This window comes from Lynx canadensis, chromosome A2 (assembly GCF_007474595.2).
Source record: "Lynx canadensis isolate LIC74 chromosome A2, mLynCan4.pri.v2, whole genome shotgun sequence".
In the NCBI taxonomy this organism is placed as follows: domain Eukaryota; kingdom Metazoa; phylum Chordata; class Mammalia; order Carnivora; family Felidae; genus Lynx; species Lynx canadensis.
In genome coordinates this window covers 16,000,922-16,019,133 of record NC_044304.2, presented here as the reverse complement: position 1 = coordinate 16,019,133, position 18,212 = coordinate 16,000,922, and the positions used below count along the sequence as shown (strand labels likewise).

The 18,212-nt window shown below is 48.1% G+C and overlaps 1 protein-coding gene across 1 annotated transcript; it reads right to left on the bottom strand.

Moving 5' to 3' along the window:
- Positions 1 to 1,391: 1,391 nt before the first annotated feature.
- TDGF1 (teratocarcinoma-derived growth factor 1) lies at positions 1,392 to 4,818 on the bottom strand. Its single transcript, XM_030294200.1, has 6 exons — positions 4,769 to 4,818; positions 3,944 to 4,002; positions 3,725 to 3,862; positions 3,011 to 3,125; positions 2,803 to 2,912; positions 1,392 to 1,648 (listed from the first exon to the last, which is right to left on the bottom strand). The coding sequence occupies exons 1-6, from the start codon at positions 4,801 to 4,803 to the stop codon at positions 1,533 to 1,535; spliced, it is 573 nt and encodes a 190-aa protein (XP_030150060.1). The 5' UTR covers positions 4,804 to 4,818; the 3' UTR covers positions 1,392 to 1,532.
- Between the last annotated feature and the right edge of the window lie 13,394 nt (positions 4,819 to 18,212).

Below are 18,212 nucleotides of genomic sequence, written 5' to 3'. Positions count from 1 at the left end.
TTTAAATTTTTTTTTTTTCTTTTCAACGTTTATTTTTATTTTTTTTGGGACAGAGAGAGACAGAGCATGAACGGGGGAGGGGCAGAGAGAGAGGGAGACACAGAATCGGAAACAGGCTCCAGGCTCTGAGCCATCAGCCCAGAGCCTGACGCGGGGCTCGAACTCACGGACCGCGAGATCGTGACCTGGCTGAAGTCGGACGCTTAACCGACTGCGCCACCCAGGCGCCCCTGCTTTAGCTTACTTAATTCTAACACTGGTGTAGGGACTAGCCCAGGTGCACAGACTGGGACACTGGGTCCCATAGCCAGTGCGGGGCTAGAATACCCTTCCACACCGGGCAGCCCACCCCCATGCTGAGGTCTCTGGGGTGCCCCTCACTGCTTCCTGCTGACCCCACATCATCTTCTAGCCATTGGACACTGCAAAAAAAAAAAAATCCCACCCCTTTGGGATTTTGTATCTGCAAAGGCATTAAGGTGGAGAAGGAGTTGGGGACCAAGCGGTACCTGAATAGTGGAAGCAAATGTTGTCCTTCACAGCACAGCACACACACCAAAGTCAGAGACAACACTGGGTCTGAGCCCTTGAGTGTGATGTAGTTAGTCTTGGCCCTCCCCACGAAAACAGACGGCGCACACCCTTGCTGTGGAAAACACAAAGGTGCGAGGGAAAAAACCCACCACCACAAAGAACCTGTCAGCACTGCCTAGAAATAAGCACACGTCACCTTCTGGTCCATAGATTTCCCATTTTTACTGGGCATACTCACACACACAATCTATTTTAAAAATGGATTTTACAACAAATAGTTACAACAGAATAGTTTTACCACCTGGTTTACAACGAAATACATGTATTGTGGACATTTTCTTTTTACAACAGTTAGAATACTTGCAAGGTATGGAGAAAACATAATTTCTTCTTCTTCTTTTAATGTTTATCTACTTTTGAGAGAGAGAGACAGAGCGCAAGCAGGGGAGGGGCAGAGAGAGAGGGAGACATAGAATCGGAAGCAGGCTCCAGGCTCTGAGCTGTCAGGACAGAGCCCGACGCGGGGCTCGACCTCGCAGACCACGAGATCATGACCTGAGCCGAAGTCAGATGCTTAACCGACTGAACCACCCAGGCGCCCCTAAAAGGTGAGATCTTGGTTGATTTTGGTCAACTCTACTCCTCAGTTTAGCTCCAGTTCCACATTAGGAGTAGCTTTTAATAATCTGAAGATAGAATTCAATTGTTTAAAGGAAATAGGAAGCCCTTGGTAAAGAAACATGTATCAAGAAACAGAACTTGGTCACAGTGTAGATATGGCTGACTTTTTTTTTTTTTTTTTTTTTACAGAAGTTTTTTGGAGAGGAGAAGGCAGAGGAAAGTAGTTGGGACTTTAAGAAAGTGTTATGGACCGTGATGAAAATCCATCCGCTGTTTCAAGGCAACTAACAAATGATCATCTTCCAGTTAGGACATTAGGGTGACGGCCTTTACAGGTTATGGGGTTTGCATGGAAATACCCCATATGCCGGTGTCTGTTAACGGTAACTTTGTATAGCAAGGCAGATGCCAGCTAGAGAGAAAGTGATGCCTGAAGACGGTGCTAATTCTGGAGTCCTGGAAACCAGGAAGTGCTCATCCATCACGTGGCCATCTGAAAGGTAAGGACACTTGGTCATTAAAGGAAATCCCTCCTGCAGTTGATCCTGCACACATGGCATATCTACACCCGCCAAAAATCAGTTGGGACCCCACATTTGGCGAGTACAGGGTGCTCATGGGACCAAACAGTACCGATTACGTGGAATTCAGACTCCCCTGAAAAACCATCTTTCAACACAAGTTGACATGGGTCTCCCGTTAACTTGGATTTCCCTGGACACATGCCCTCACACCTGGAAAAGTACCCCAGTCGGTGACAATGGCAGGGATGCAGCCGAACCTGGTTAGGCGCTGATGCTAAGGAGACAGCACGTTTTGGGTCCCAAGTTCCAGGAAGAAAATATGGTCTCCACCTATCCATGCTTACCTATCCTGGGCCTGACATCCAGGATGTAAATGGAAAAGCCACAATCCCTGCCTGGGTCGGGGGTCCCATCTTGTACTCAAGTGAAGCATTTGCCTTCATTTCATTTCTGGACTTGACCATTTGCAGTTTCTAACATCTACACGGTCAGAATACGGGAGGCCTCTGAACTTGGGTGCACCTAGAAATCTGGCTCAGGTCAGGGCGAGGAGAGAACCCTCTCGACTCTTGTCCTCCCCTGGGTCCCTGCCCTTCTTGTTATTGTTTTCCTCAAATCAGTACAAATCAGCAAGGTGACAAGGTTGAGACCATTCACCCGGGGGATCCACGCGGGGGCCTTGGAGGATCCATGAGCTTCTCAAGGAGCGAGAGGGAGGTCAAGCATCCGGTGGAATTCAAGGGCGTGAGGTGGAGCTGGGTGGGTACTGAATTGTCTGCCTGGGGCTTGCCTGGATCTCCCTGCCCAAATGGAGAGCATCTCTTGGTGTTTAAGAGGCCAAGCGTTTGCTTGTTTACTTTTCGCAGAAGTCCACATATGATAAAATGTCAAACAGGCTTGAAATAACTGTCTCCACCTCGAAGGCGACGTTTCTGAGGCAGTGAATTTAAAATAAATAGAAAGGACGCGCACGTGCCCACCCCATCTGGGGTCCTCGGCGCTTTCACAAGCACAATCTGGCTGCCAGGGTCTGGCAAGCCATGAGCTAAGAGGAGAGACCCCGTTAACCCAGTGGCCACAGGCACCTAACTCGAAAGCGCGAAAGAGGGGACTATCCGCTTACCACACCCGGGTAGAAATGTCTGAGGAAAGCAGTGAAGCCGGCCGTGCCAGCACTTACACATGGAACATCGCCTGGGCAGCCAGGCGCCATGGGGTACAGACCCACAGTTCCTGAAAAGGAACAGATAAGGTGACGCATATGGGTTTTCACCCTCACCTCTTTCCCCCTCCATCCACCCCCCCAGCCCCTGCCTTAATGGCTTGCTTACTCTTTGCGTGAATCGTGCTCACAGTTCCGGCCATAGAAGGAGGGGGGGCAGGCACAGAAGGACCCCAGCATGCAGGTTCCCCCGTTCAGACAGCAGGTTCTGTTCAGCTCCTTACCTGAAATGGAAGGAGAGGCAGCTGAGAGGGTGGGGGAACGGAAAAGCTGAGGTCCTCTTGGTCTTCCCAGTGCTTGGCGAGGTCTAAATATTGTGAACCTTACAAAATAGGGCTCCGCTGTTTTCTTTTTTTAAATTTATTTTTCAGAGAGACAGAGCACAAGTGGGGGAGGGGCAGAGAGAGAGGGAGACACAGAATCCGAGGCAGGCTCCAGGCGCTGAGCTGTCAGCCCAGAGCCCGACGCGGGGCTCGAACCCACAAACCGTGAGATCATGACCTGAGCTGAAGTCAGAGGCTTAACCGACTGAGCCACCCGGGCGCCCCAGGACTCTGCTTTTTTGATGTTGCTTTGCTATCGCGCCTCTGCTTTTTTTCATGCTCAGGCTGGGGGTGGTTCCCAGAGAAGCAGGGGGGAAACCGCGTCCCGGGGAGGTGAAATGCACACTGTTGGTCTGGCCTCCAGAGCCAAGTTCAGTCCAACCATCCACCTGGCTCCAGCATCAGGTGGCCACTCAGGAGAAAGAGCATCAGAAAGACAGGAAGCACGGGGGACCAGGACGGGGAGAGCGCGCTATAGATCTAAGGCAGGTATGTCTTACTGTCCTGGATTCCTAGGGACGGCACCAACTGCAAAGATCGATGGCGAATTGCAGGCTCCTCCAGGGACCGAAGGCCGTTATCTCTCCAGGCGGGGTCTCCCTGAGGGGGACGTGCAAGTTCACGGGGGTGGCCCAACCCTGAAGGACAAAATTAGCTCGGTGGGGTCAGTATTTCAGGCCACGTGAGAATTGCTACCGATCAAAATAAAAGTCCCTCACCGGCTGCGGCGGCGAATTCCGGTTCAAACGCTTTGGAAATGGCCACGATCAAAATCACACTGGGAGGAGGAAATCAAACATCCGTTGGCAAAACAAAGCAAATCAAGCTCTTCGAGTTAACACCTGGGCTTTCTCAACACGAGGACAAGACCAACAGACCACTAGGGAGAAAATGTAGAACTCCACCTTTGTTTTCCTTTCCTTTCTTTTTAAATGGCTAATTCATCAAACAGCAGAAAGAATGATGAGAATAAAAGCCGCCTAAAAGCCAGTTCCTTCCAATATGTATTATGACTTCATAGGCTCTGTCCTCATATACACATAATTTTAAGTAGGCGAAAATCTCTTGGCTTCGATTTCACAAATGACGCCATAACATTCTGTGCAATTGACGAATCACATCTCGCAAACTATTTCACTTAAACCAGTCACTTAGAAGACTTTAAGGTTAGGACAATCCCTTCCCCACCCCCATCGTTCTTCAGGGTTTTGCAAGTATCGAATCTGTCTGTGCCTTTCAACTTTTTAGAAGCAGATTTTTCATTTGGTTGTGACACTGAGCTTTTCTTATACAAGAGAGGAAAGCCCTAGTCATTTGATAGATGGCGCCATTACCCCCATTGAAAAAGTTCAAAGCCAACAGGCAACGCTGGATGGAACTCTTAAGTGTGAAGTTCCAGGTCTCTCGGGAAAAACAGCATCACCGCTGGCAGCCCTTTTAAGGTTCGCGCAGGATGAAGTCAAACGACAGAGAGGCGCAGACCATTATCTCTGAAGCTGGTAAGCTCTAGTGGTCAAAAGTTCACATTCAAGATGGGTTCATACCTGCAAGAGAGGCGTTCCATGCTTCTGCGGTCCATAACTCCTAACACGCTAGGGGGGACGATGTCAGCATGGCTTTAATTCACAGCCGTTGCTAGAACACCTAAAGGAGAACATGGATTTCCTGAAGCGAAAATGGGAATCTAGAAAGAAGGGTATCCCAGATGAGAATTACACTTTGCCCAGAAGTTCTTAGGAGAAGCAGGAACCAGGATGTCCGGGGAGACTGGGGGCTCATCGCCGAGCTCGGTCCTGAGGAATGCTTTGACCTAAGCCGGGGATCAGCCTCGCTGGGGGCTCTCCTTCCTCAACAACCACGCAGGGCGCCAGGGAGGGCCCTCAGGTGGGCTCGGAGGCGGAGACCCAAGCCCATTACCATGGAAACCTCCCGGGGGCTGAGGTAGGAGGCGGCGAAGCCCTGGGACAAAGAGAGAAAAGGTGGGGTCTTATAAAGCTGGTTAACTAGCCCTTAGGTCTCTATAATTAGTTGCCATTTAAAAACAACAGATTTACTCTTAAAAAAAAAAAACAAAACAAAAAACAAATCAATTATTCTGTCCAGTTGGTGATTCCAGATTGGAGGAGCGGTGGAAAGGGACTGCTTTAATCAGGAAACCCTCAACACCTCGGATGGGTCCCTCAAGGAGTTTGACATTTAATTGTCAGGTTTTACCTGAAACTTGCTTTCATCTTTGTTTTCCCCAAAAAAAGGTGTGTTGAGCGCAGTGCTTGGCCTTGGGTGTACTTAGGCGGCCCGGTTGGGCGTGTCTCCGCCAGCGGGAGGAGAAAGGCGGGGAAACTCTCAAAGGGGAAGTTCAGGGTCGCCAGGGGTCCCTGGGGGCTCCCGACCTCCTGTGGGGAAGTGTAAATTCCAGGCGGCTCAAATTGGGGGTGGAGTCTCCTCCGGGCTCCCCAAGACACTGGAATTAACCCCCTACCCCAATTCCGCGTCCTGTGTTACCCCACCAGCCGTAATTTGGTGGTTCCTCAGAGCCCCAGACCCTGCGGCCGGAGAGGTGCGTCCCAGAGCCGGAGTCCCCACCTAACATCTCTGTGCCCCGGATGATGTCGTTCGTTACTAAATACATACAAAGTCATGGGTAGTTTCCAACTACCCTTTAATTCTCATTTCCAAAGGAAAAGCCTGCCGTTTGCCTAACGTTGCGAGCACACAGGTGGGAGGCTTTTCTGTGCTTCTGTTTTCACCCTTCTCTGTCCACTGAGTTCATACTTCGGCAGGAGTGGGCAGCATCGGGGCCATTTCAGCATCGGTGTCCCCTGTGCGCGCAGGCCATGGCACAGGTGCTGAGAGGCACCCTTGTTTGCTTCCACACCTGCATCTTGGGGGAATTAAATTTGACATATTTTTTTTTTTTTTTACAGGGTGGGAGGGCCCCACCGGAGCAATGGTTGGGTGCAGCCCAGTCACCTGAGGGGCTATTCAGTTCTCTCTGAGCTTCAGCTCGACTTGTGGCCTTTTGACTTGTTAAATGCTTCGGGTGACACGCTGAGTTTCCCTGAGGACGGGGGTCTCAGCTTGAAGCTCTGGGAGCTGGATGTGGGGGGAGGGCAGCAATGAGGAGAATGCTAATCACCCAACCCCAGGAACTGCCAGGAAGCAAAGAAAGTACAGACAGGCACACCTCCTGTTTTCACGCTTCGCTTCAGGGCGCTTTGCAGACACTGCCTTTTTTTTTTTTTTTTTTTTTTTTTAACAAATTGAAGGTTTTTGGCAACATTGCTTTGGCCAGTGGTTCCCCCCGCCCTCCGTCCGTCTTTCTCCCTCTCCTCGGGCCTCCCTGATCCCTGAGACACAATATTGACATTAGGCCAGTGAATAACCCTACCGTGGCCTCTGAGTGTTCAAGGGAAGGGAAGAGTCCCGTGTCTTTCCCTTCAAATCAAAAGCTTAGCGAAGAAGGCGCGTCCAAAGCCGACATAGGCTGAGAGCTAAGCCTCCTTTGCCCAACAGTTAGCCAAGCTGTGACTGCGACGGGAAAAAGGAAAAGTTCTTGAAGGAAAATGAAAGATGCCCCTCCAGAGGACACACGGATGATACGAAAGCTGATAGGGAGAAAGCTTTTCCAGCCAGGAAATGCCTGGCCCTGGAATTGCCTGCTTAAAGGGTGGGCACTTCAAATCATCTCCCAGGAAGGTTGCACCAGTCTCCTCTCCCCCGCCCACCTAGGCTCCCTTCCCCTTTGTCCTCGCCAGCTGGCTGCAGAAAGCACCTTAATTTGTACCAATTCTGTGTCCGAAAATAGTATCTCGTGGTTTGCATTGACATCGTCTCCAGGTTTTATTGGATGTTGTGTTTCTTTCTCTACGAGCTGCCAGGTAGTTCTTAGAACGAACTTGAACTGACTTCTTTCTTGCCATTTGCTCCGGGAAGCCCTTTCCTGAGGACAGTCCTCCCTTCCCTGGCTTCCGGTTAGCCCGGAGCCCCGACCCGGCGCCCGCTGCTGGAGTTGACCTCGTCTTAGCCATACTGTATTGTGAGCTGCTTATTTTCAGGTCTTTCACCAACCCGTCCCCCAGTGCCTTGTTCCCCAGACGAGGAGGTCCAGAGACCTGGTCAGCCCAGCATCGCAGCTTCCCCGGCCTCTTGTGCAGCGTGACCTCGGGCTGCCTTCCCTCCTGCTAATTTCACTCCGCCTGCCCCATCCCCGGGTGACAGAAATACGTCTCAGCCGTCGCTTCGGGAGGGGGTGGGGTGGGGCGAGGGCAAGGTCTTTGAGAGGCACCACAGGAGGACAACTTGCTTGCCTCATCTCGAGCCGGGAAGTCCAACAAAGCATGCCCCTCCCCCAGACCGTGAAAGGAAGAAAAGGAAATCCTAAGTGCTCCACGCTCTGCTGATTCCGGGCAACTTATTCGGGACAGCTGACTGTATATAAGACAAGATAATCTCGATGCGCTTACCGGAAGTCTGATTTAGGCTTTTCGACATGTCTACGGTTTAGAATGCTTTCCCACCAAAACTGTTCTCCTGCCAATCAAATTCAACAAATATTGACTGACCGGCTACTGTGTGCTGAGCGCAGTGGGGGAGACAGAGATCTCCGGCATCCTAATCACCGGCTCCTTCCGTCATAAGACAAGCCCAGAAATCTACGCCAAGTGCCATTTTAGTTTCCAAAAAAAAAAAAAAAAAAAAAAATGCTGATGGAGAGGGAACACCGACCGAGTCATGGCTCCAGCAGAGCGGTGGGGGGTCACAAGACCTGGAGAATCTCATTTCAAAGCGCTTCTTAAGTGGATTTTGGATTTGATTGCATCCGGGCATTCTTCACAGCTCTGAATGGTTTTGAAATGGATTAAAAGCAAGTGGAAGTTGAAGGCCGAAATGCAAATCCCAAGCCGAATCAGAAATGGATTAAAGTGAGCTTTCCCCTATGCAAATGACCCTGGGCACTCTGAAGCGTGCCCAGCTCTGGAAACCGTCCGAGCCAGGCTGGACTTCTGACCTACGGTAATTGTGATCCACAATCACTGGAAGTTGTGTTAACCCAGTAAGTTTGTGAGAATTTCTTACACAGCAATATAGAAGGAATGCAAACACTTTCAGACTTTTTTAAATTGAAGTATATCATGCATTCATAAACATGTACAAAAAAACAAGGGTTATAGGTTAATAAATGATTCCGAAGTGCCACATAACTACTACCTAGGTCAAGAATAAGACTATTGCTTGGGGCGCCTGGGTGGCTCAGTCGGATAAGCGTCCGACTTTGGCTCAGGCCATGATCTCACGGTTCATAGGTTCGAGCCCTGCGTTGGGCTCTGTGCTGACAGCTCAGAGCCTGGAGTCGGCTTCAGATTCTGTGTCTACCCTTCCCCCTCTCGTACTCTGTCTCTGTCTCTCTCAAAAATAAATAAATGTTAAGAAATTTTTAAAAAAATAATAAGAATACTACTAGAACCCCAGAAATCCACTTCCCAGTTCCCGAAAGCCGACTACTTTTCTCATTCCTAATCCCAAAGATTGGTTTCTCCAGGGTTTGGAACTTTATGTGATCATAAGTGAGTATGTATGTCTGCTTCTCTCTGCTCAACATCATACAGGTGAGATCCATCCATGCTGGGTGTAGAACTTCGCTCATATTCATTCCTGTATAATATCCATTGCACTGAATCTGCACAAGGACTCAACACCGCTTATTGACAAGATCATTCTTACATTTCCGCTCTACAATGCCATTTTCTTTTTTAAATTTTTATTTATTTTTGAGAGAGAAAGAGTGTGAGCAGGAGAGGGGTGGAGAGAGAGGGAGACAGAATCCGAAGCAGGCTCCAGGCTCTGAGCTGTTACAACACAGAGCCGGTTGTGGGGCTCGAACCCATGGACCGTGAGATCATGACCTGAGCTGAAGTTGGACGCTTAACCGACTAAGCCACCCAGAGGCCCCTCTACAATGTTGTTTTCATTAGGAATCATTTGTTCACATGTTGTGAGGTTTCTGTTTGTTTGTTTGCTTGTTTTTTAATGTCTGATTCTGTTGCCTTATTCTGTTTGGTTAGTCTCTGTCTCTTCTTGTAGAATACACACACACACACACACACACACACACACACACAATATATATTATTCACCAATAACATGATTCTACATGTAGACAACCCAAAATAATCTAGAGATGAACTGTGGGGCTTGATAAGTGTTCTGAGCATAATTAAGTTGTCCCAAAATTTATATGTCGAAGTCCTAACCCGTACTAACTCAGAAATGAGTGTTGGAAACAGGGCCTTTGGTGAGGTGGTTAAAGCTAAAGTGATCTCACATGAATGGGCCCTAACCCAGTATGACTGTTGTCCTTATAAGAAGAGGAGATTAGGGCAGAGGCGTCTGCACACACAGAGGGAGGATCCCGCGAGCACCCGGGGAGAAGATGCCCATCTGCAAGCCAAGAAGAGAAGCCTCAGAAGAAACCAGACCTGCCGACGCCTTGATCTTGGACCTCTAGCCTCCAGCACTGTGAGAAAAGACCTATCTGTTGTTTAAGGCACTCAGTCTGTGGTATTTGCTATGGCAGCCTTAGCAAACTTACATAAGTAGATTTCACAACGGTATCGGATACAAGGTCAACAATGAGAAGTCTGCCACCTGGAACAGGGCCACCCCTCAACCATGCTGGCAACTTGACCTTGGACTTCCAGCTTCCAGAGCTGTGAGAAATGGATTTCTGCTGTGTATACGCCACCCCGTCTACAGTGCTTTATTACAGCAGCCTGAACAGACGGAGACAGTATGTGAACAGACACACTGACGATAAATCTGACAGCGTAAGGCCACAAGGGGACTTAATGGGAAAGACAGCACAGGACACCAAGCAGACTAGCTGGTCCGGAACTGGATCCTTCAGGCTAGAACAAGGCTATGGTGAATTCAAGATTTTAATAATAGGGGGAAAAAAGGGCATTTTTCCCATCTCGGTTTCTGAATATGTATTTACCTTTTTCCTTATCCACTCATGAAAAGCACCAGATCTCAAGTCCATTGTCTTATCCAGTCTCTAGATAAGCCATTCAGGTGTTCCTGAGCGGATCCCACCCCCACCCCCTGCCTCCCCCTGACTCTATACAGGCTCAGGTGTAGTTGGATCAAGATTGGCCATTGACGTGGACCTTGTTTATGAAGGAGTATTTGCAGATGTTCTTTTCGTCCATGTTCTAGGTCATGCTGTGCCAAACTGATGCCAACACCCAAGGCCATGCTTCTTGGAGTTTCTCAACAAATATGTTTAATGCCGGTGAAAGAAGGAAGGTGAGTGCATACATTTAACCTGCTTTGAAGAGGTTACTAAACCCCAGCTTCGTCATCCTGCATTATCCTCATAAAATTGGCATATGAACACCTGCCCCACAGAGATGCCCGACTACAGGCTTCTTATATTTTTAAGCTGTCTTTTATCGTATCTTTATCAGGTAAAACACCTACTATCAGGCCGCCTGGGTGGCTCAGCCGGTTAAGGGTTAAGCATCTGACTTGATTTCGGTTCAGGTCATGATGTCATAGTCGTGGGACTGAGCCCCATGTCGGGCTCTGCAGTGACAGTGCAGAGCCTGCTTGGGATTCTGTCTCTTCCTTTCTCTCTGGCCCTCCCCTGTTCGTGCTCTCTCTCTCTCTCTCTCCCTCTCTCTGCCTCCCCTCAAAATAAATAAATAAACATTAAGAAAAAAGATAAACACCTACTAGAGTTGCGGCATATGTAGGCACTTGACATATGTCACTGCCTTTCTATCTCTCTCTCCCTCCTGAGGCAGGTGGACCGATGGTCCCACATTCATTCACTCTTCACTCCTACTGTTTGCCAGGTAACGAGCGAGGCGTGATGCCTTTCAGGATTCAAACAAACGATGGTTTCCATCCTCAGGCCGTCACAGTCAAGAGGAAATCGACATGTAATTAAGCACGTTTCATCAACGTTAGGGAGTCCGTGTTAATGATGCTGCGGTGGCAGGAAGAAGTGAGGGGCCACTTTTCTAGGGGGCGGAGGAGTCGGACAGGGGAACAGGCACTTGCAGAGCGAAGGCGCAGAAGCATGATGGCCTGGCTGAAGGAGGAAGCTGGAAGGGCAGGCGGAGCTGGAGAAGTGTGATGGGGGCCGGTGACGGTGACGTTAGTGGCAGGGGCAGGCCAGCAGGGGGAGGGTCCCAGAGACCGGGTACCCCATGAATTCTGCCTTTCGATGTAGCACTATGAAGAATCAAGCAGGAGAGTGACCTGAGCTGGTCTGCGTGTTTAGGGGGGTCTCTTAGGCGTCAGGGGGACCTAAGGCTGGTAACAGAAGTTCTTCCAGGTGACTGTTGCAATAGAGCAGCCGGGAAACGCAGAGGCCTCGAGTGATGCTCAGCTGTGCACCTGGAGAAGTGGCAGATATGGATGAGGGCGAGAAGGTGGAGTCTGCAGGGTCTGCCGGGATTCGATGGGGTCAGGGAGGGAGTGGTCATGCATTTTAAGCGCATAGGAAAAAGAGATTCAGGGCACCTGAGTGGCTCAGTCAGTTAAGCGTCCGACTCTTGATTTCAGCTCAGGTCATGATCCCATGGTTTGTGAGTTCGAGCCTCGCATCGGGCTCCATGCTCACAATGCAGAGCCTGCTTGGGCTTCTCTCTCTCTCTCTCTCTCTCTCTCTCTCTCTCTCTCTCTGCCCCTCCCCTGCTCTCTCTCCCAAATATAAATAAATAACCTTAAGAAAAAAAGAAAAAAGAGATTCGTGTATAAAATAAGCACAAACAGGCTTCTGGACACCATACAGTATGTCAGAAAGGTCACTGGCGTTGTGCATCACAGGCCTGAGACCGGGGTCCATGTCCACCTGAGAACAGGGAATCCTTGGGCCTTGGAGCTTGGTCAGCGAAATGAACGGAGTAGTGCTTCTCTGCCAGTGTCTCGTGGCCAGCATGTGACCAGAGAACAGAAAACGCTGAATGTCATTTCTGCCACGTTAAGGACAGCAGTACATTTTGACAGCAGTACATTTTATCTCCTGTTTTGTTTTTGGTATTTTCCAAGGTTAGATATGTTATAAAGCACCTAGAACTGTGCCTGGCCTATAGTAGGCACCCCACCCAAAGAGTGTGAGCAATTATTTATGTGTGTTTTGTCATTTTGTCTTGACTTTGTGTGTTTCTTCTTATTTTTTTTTTTTAACATTTATTTATTTTTGAGACAGAGAGAGACAGAGCATGAATGGGGGAGGGTCAGAGAGAGAGGGAGACACAGAATCTGAAACAGGCTCCAGGCTCTGAGCGGTCAGCACAGAGCCTGACGCGGGGCTCGAACTCACGGACCGCGAGGTCGTGACCTGAGCTGACGTCGGCCTCTTAACTGACTGAGCCACCTGGGCGCCCCTGGCGTTCTTGATAATTACAGATTGGCTGAGTGGGAACCACCAAAGCATCCCTGAGTTTCTAGAGAGCCGATGCATTGGCAAAGTTCTCCTCCAGGGGGCGCTGGTCAGCAACACTGACTGCCGGTGGACCACAGGGCTGTTTGTTCTCGTCCGAGGTACAGATGACAGATGACGCGACTCCCTGCGGTGGACCTGGCACAGATCCGAGTTCTGGCCTCTTGCCGTTGAATAACTGTATTTGTGAAGAGGTTTGGCCTCCTCCCAGAGAAACACTAACCCCGTGAAAGTCTTCGAGAGGGTGCCACTTTCCGATCCTGGGTTCTCAGCGCTCTCTGTGGCCCATGCTGGTGGTGAGGGGAGCGGCCGCCAGGATGGCCCGCTGGGGTCACCCGGGTCTAGGCTCTGTTCTTTGGGGCGTGCAGCCCAATAGAAATGCCACGCCAGCCTCACGTGGGATTTTCACTTTTCTGGCTAGCCACCTCGCAAAGTGCGGAGAATCGGGTAAAATTAACTTTCATGGGGAGCCTGGGTGGCTCAGTCGGTTGAGCATCCGACTCTTGATTTCAGCTCAAGCCATGCCCTCATGTTTCGTGAGATCGAGCCCCGCTGTCAGCGCAGAGCCGGCTTGGGACTCTCTCTCTCCCTCTCTTTCTGCCCCTCCCTCCCTTGCTCGTTCTCTCTCTCTCTGTCTCTCAAAATAAATAAATACACATTTTAAAAAAATTATCTTCCATAATATATTTTACTTTAGCCCAATTGATCCCAGAGAGTAGCATTTGATCACGTAGTTAGTATGATTTACTGTAAGACGAGGGCCAGGGAAGCCTTCCTCAGCCCAGGGCACCGTGCTTGAGGCTTCTAGGGCCGGGGCAGGTGAATTGGGCCCTCACCGCGCGCCCCTACATCAGTGGGAAGCATTTTGCAACGGTCGCCGAAGTAGAATGAAACAGTTTATAGCATTTGGGGTTTTTCATCCTTCTATCATTGTGTTACGAAACGGGAATGACAGGCTTGTGACACCAGAGGTTTCCTTGGAAGAAGGCTTCGCGGTACGTGTGACTCAGTGTCCCCACAGAATGGGGGTGAGGAATGGAGTTGGTCCCTGGGGGTGCCTGGGTGTGCTTGCGTGTGGGACGCCCTCACACACGAGGCAGAGATGTAGGCCTCCCCTGGAGACGCTGAAGCTGCGGTCTGTGGATGTCGTGAGAGGCTCCCAGGCCCCCGGGGGCTGAATTGCACGAACAAGCGTCTGGCGGCTCAGTTGGTTGAGCGTCTGACATAGGCTCAGGTCATAATCTCTTGGTTCATGGGTTCAAGCCCCGGGTCAGGCTCTGTGCTGACAGCTCAGAGCCTGGAGCCCGCTTCGCATTCTGTGTCTCCCTCTCTCTCTGCCCCTCCCCCGCTCACGCTCTGTCTCTGTCTCAAAAATAAATAAAAGACATTAAAAAAAAACAAAACAGGGGCGCCTGGGTGGCGCAGTCGGTTGAGCGTCCGACTTCAGCTCAGGTCACGATCTCGCGGTCTGGGAGTTCGAGCCCCGCGTCGGGCTCTGGGCTGATGGCTCAGAGCCTGGAGCCTGTTTCCGATTCTGTGTCTCCCTCTCTCTCTGCCCCTCCCCTGTTCATGCTCTGTCTCTCTCTGTCCCAAAAATAAATAAATGTTGAAAAAAAAAATTAAAAAAAAAAACAACAACAAAAAAAAAACAAAGACCATGCGAGAGTCAGGGACTCAGAGGGACACTGGCGGGTGAAGACCACAGGCCAGTCTTATGTGCTGCCCCCGGGAAGTTCAGAAGCTGGAAGTGCTTTCTGGACACAGCCGAGAGATGCGGCCATCTGCACACGGTGAGTGCAATACGATAACAATTCCTTGTATTAACAGAAGTGCATTTTGTGCTTTAAAATACTTCCTGATTCATATCGCTACCTGTGAATGAGAGGCTCTGTGGAACATGCTGGAATATGGACCACTGGACCTCACCCCAGACTTACTGAGTCAGAACCTCCCAGCGGGGAGGGGTCCACCCAGGCCAAGCCCCCAAGGAGCCAGTCCCAGGTACCACTGCACCAGACTGTGCTAATTCCACGTCCTTAGGGCCACTTGTGGTGTGGTCCTCCCAGACCAGCAGCTTTGGCATCGCCTGCGGCTTATTAGAGAGACGGACTCTCGGCCCCTCTCTGGCCTCCTGCATCAGACTCTGCGTTTCGGTAAGATCCTAGGTGGTTTGGGTGGAGGGTTGCCAGATAAAATACAGGACACCCAGTCATATTTAAATTTCAGATAAACCACAAATACTTTTTAAGTATGACTCATGCAACATTAGAAACATACTCATATTAAAAAATGACTTGTGGTTTGTCCAAAATTCAAATGTAACTTGAAAGTATTTTTATTTGCTAAATTCCTGAGTCTTAGTTGGGTGCACATTATAGACTAAGGAGCCTGGGCTAAACAGTGGCCTGCTTCTCTAACCCTGGCATCATAAAGGAAGCCCATTGTATTTGAATGTGTTTGGGGGTGGGGGCAATATTTTTCCCTTTAAATATGATCGAGCTTTTGAATATGTAGCCCTCTTATAAATTGAAAAAGTATTTAAGCAGTGTTTGAACTGCAACTACCTTTTTCAATTTATATTCTTTGGTTCAGAATATCATAAACAAAACAAAAAACCAAATGAAACCATTACTAAATAGGTAACTTACATTATGTATCAAAGGAGAAAGATACCGTACAAATTCTAAGTAATGAGAAGCACATCCAACACGTGATTGGTATGATTTAATATTGTCGCAAGGATTTGGGGCACCTGGGTGGCTCAGTTGGTTAAGCGTCTGACTTTGGCTCGGGTCATGATCTCATGGTTTGTGGGTTCCAGCCCTGAACTGGGTTCTCTGCTGTCAGCCCAGAGCCCACTTTAGATCCTCTGTCTCCCTCTCTCTCTGCCCCTCCCTTGTTCACCTGCTCTCTCTCTCAAAAATAAATAAAACATTAAAAAAGTATATTGTTGCAAAGATTTATCTGATTCTCATCAACTTGGTATACAATTTAAAAGGATAATTTATTGGGGCACCTGGGTGGCTCAGTCAGTTAAGTGTCTGACTTTGGCTCAGGTCATGATCTCAGAGTTCTTAGGTTTGAGCCCCGAGACGGACTCTGCTGACAGCTCAGAGCCTGGAACCTGCTTGGGATTCTGTGTCTCCCTCTCTCTCTGCCCCTCCCCCATTCTCTCTCTCTCTCTCTCTCTCAAAAATAACCAATAAAAACATTTTTAATGATAATTTATTAAGATTTTTTTTGCCTAGTAAAATAAAAAAAACTTAAAATATTTTAATTCCAATATAGGTAACATGTGGTGTTATATTAGTTTCAGATTGCAATATAGTGATTCAACAATTCTCTACATCATTACTCAGTGCTCATCATAAGTGTACTCTTTTTTTTTTTTTAATTTTTAAATGTTTATTTATTTTGAGAGAGAGAGAGAGCACAAATGGGGTAGGGGCAGAGAGGGAGGGAGACACAGAATCCGAAGCAGGCTCCAGGCTCCGAGCTGTCAGCACAGAGCCCGACACGGGGCTCAAACTCACAAACCGCGAGATCATGACCTGAACCAAAGTCCGACGCTCAACCGACTGAGCCACCCAGGCGTCCCATAAGTGTCCTCATAATCCCTATCACCTATTTCACCCATCCCTCCATGTGCCTCCCCTCTGGTTAACCGTCAGTGTGTTCTCTATCGTTAAGAGTCTATTTCTTTTTTTAAAAATTTTATTTATTATTGCTTCTCGGCCTTTTGGCTAAGATCACATGTAAAAATTTTATTTATTTATTTATTTATTTATTTATTTATTTATATTTTCATTTACATCCAAGTTAGTTAGCATATAGTTCAATAATGATTTCAGGAGTAGATTCCAGTGACAAGAGTCTGTTTCTTGGTTTCTCTCTCTCTCTCTTTTCCCTTTGCTCATTTGTTTTGTTTCTTAAATTCCACATATGAGTGAAATGATAATGCTATTTGTCTTTCTCTGGTTGACTGGCTTCTCTTTGCATGATACTCTCTAGCTCTTTCCATGTCATTGCAAATGGCAAGATTTCATTCTTTTTTATGGCTAAATAATATTCCATGATATATATATATATATATATATATATATATATATATACCACTGCTTCTTTGTCTATTCATCTCTCCAGGGATACTTGGGCTGCTTCCATAATTTGGCTATTGTAAATAATGCTGCTGTGAACATAGCGGGTGCATGTATCCCTTTGAATTCGTGTTTTTGTATTTTTTGGGTAAATACCCAGTAGTGTGATTACTGGATCGTAGGGTAGTTCTACTGTTAATGCTTTGAGGAACCTCCACACTGTTCTCCAGAGTGGCCGCACCAGTTTGCATTCCCACCAACAGCGCATGAGGGTTCCCTTTTCTTTGCACCCTCACCAACGCTCGTTGTTTTTTCTGTGTTTTAGATTTTAGCCATTAAGACAGGTGTGAGGTGGTATCTCACTGTGGCTTTGGTTTGTATTTCCCTGATGATCAGTGATGTTGAGCATCTTTTCATGTGTCTGTTGGCCATCTGGTTGTCTTCTTTGGAAAATGTCTGTTCGTGTCTTCTGCCCGTTTTTAATTGGATTATTTGGTTTTCGGAGGTGTTGAGTTGTACGAGTTCTTTATATCTTTTGAATACTGACCCATTATTGGATATGTCATTTGCAAATATTTTCTCCCATTTCCTAGGTTGCCTTTTAGTTTTTTGATCATTTCCTTCATGGTGTAGAAGCTTTTATTTTGATGAGGTGCCGATAGTTTATTTTTGCTTTTATTGCCCTTGCCTCCCTTGTTTCCCTTCCCTTCCTTTTCTAGAAAAATGTTGCCAGGGCTGATGTCAGAGAAATTACTGCCTGTGCTGTCCTCTAGGATTTTTATGGTTTCAGGTCTCGCATGTAGGTCTTTAACCCATTTTGAGTTTATTTTTGTATACGGTGTAGCAAGTGGTCCAGGTTCATTCTCCTGCATGTCGCTGTCCAGTTTTCCAGCCCCACTTGTTGAAGACACTGTATTTTTCCCATTGCATATTCTTTCCTGCTTTGTCGAAGATTAATTGCCCATATAACTGGGGGCTTGTTTCTGGTCTGTCTATTCTGTTCCATTGATCTAGGTGTCTGCTTTTGTGTCAGCACCATACTGTTTCGATGACCATAGCTTTGTACGATAACTTGAAGTCTGGAATTGTGATGCCTCCAGCTTTGGTTTTCATTGTCAAGATTGCTTTGGCTATTTGGGGTCTTTTGTGTTTCCGTACACATTTTAAGATTGTTTGCTCTCATTCTGTGAAAAATGCTGTTGGTATTTGGATAGGGATTGCATTAATAAAATGATAATTACAAATTGTTTAATGTTTATTTGTTTTTGAGAGAGAGACAGGGTGTGAGCAGGGGAGGGGCAGAGAGAGGGAGACACAGAATCCGAAGCAGGCTCCAGGCTCTGAGCTGTCAGCAGAGAGCCTGATGAGGGGCTCAAACTCACAAACTGTGAGATCGTGACCTGAGCTGAAGTCGGACCCTTAACCGACTAAGCCACCCAG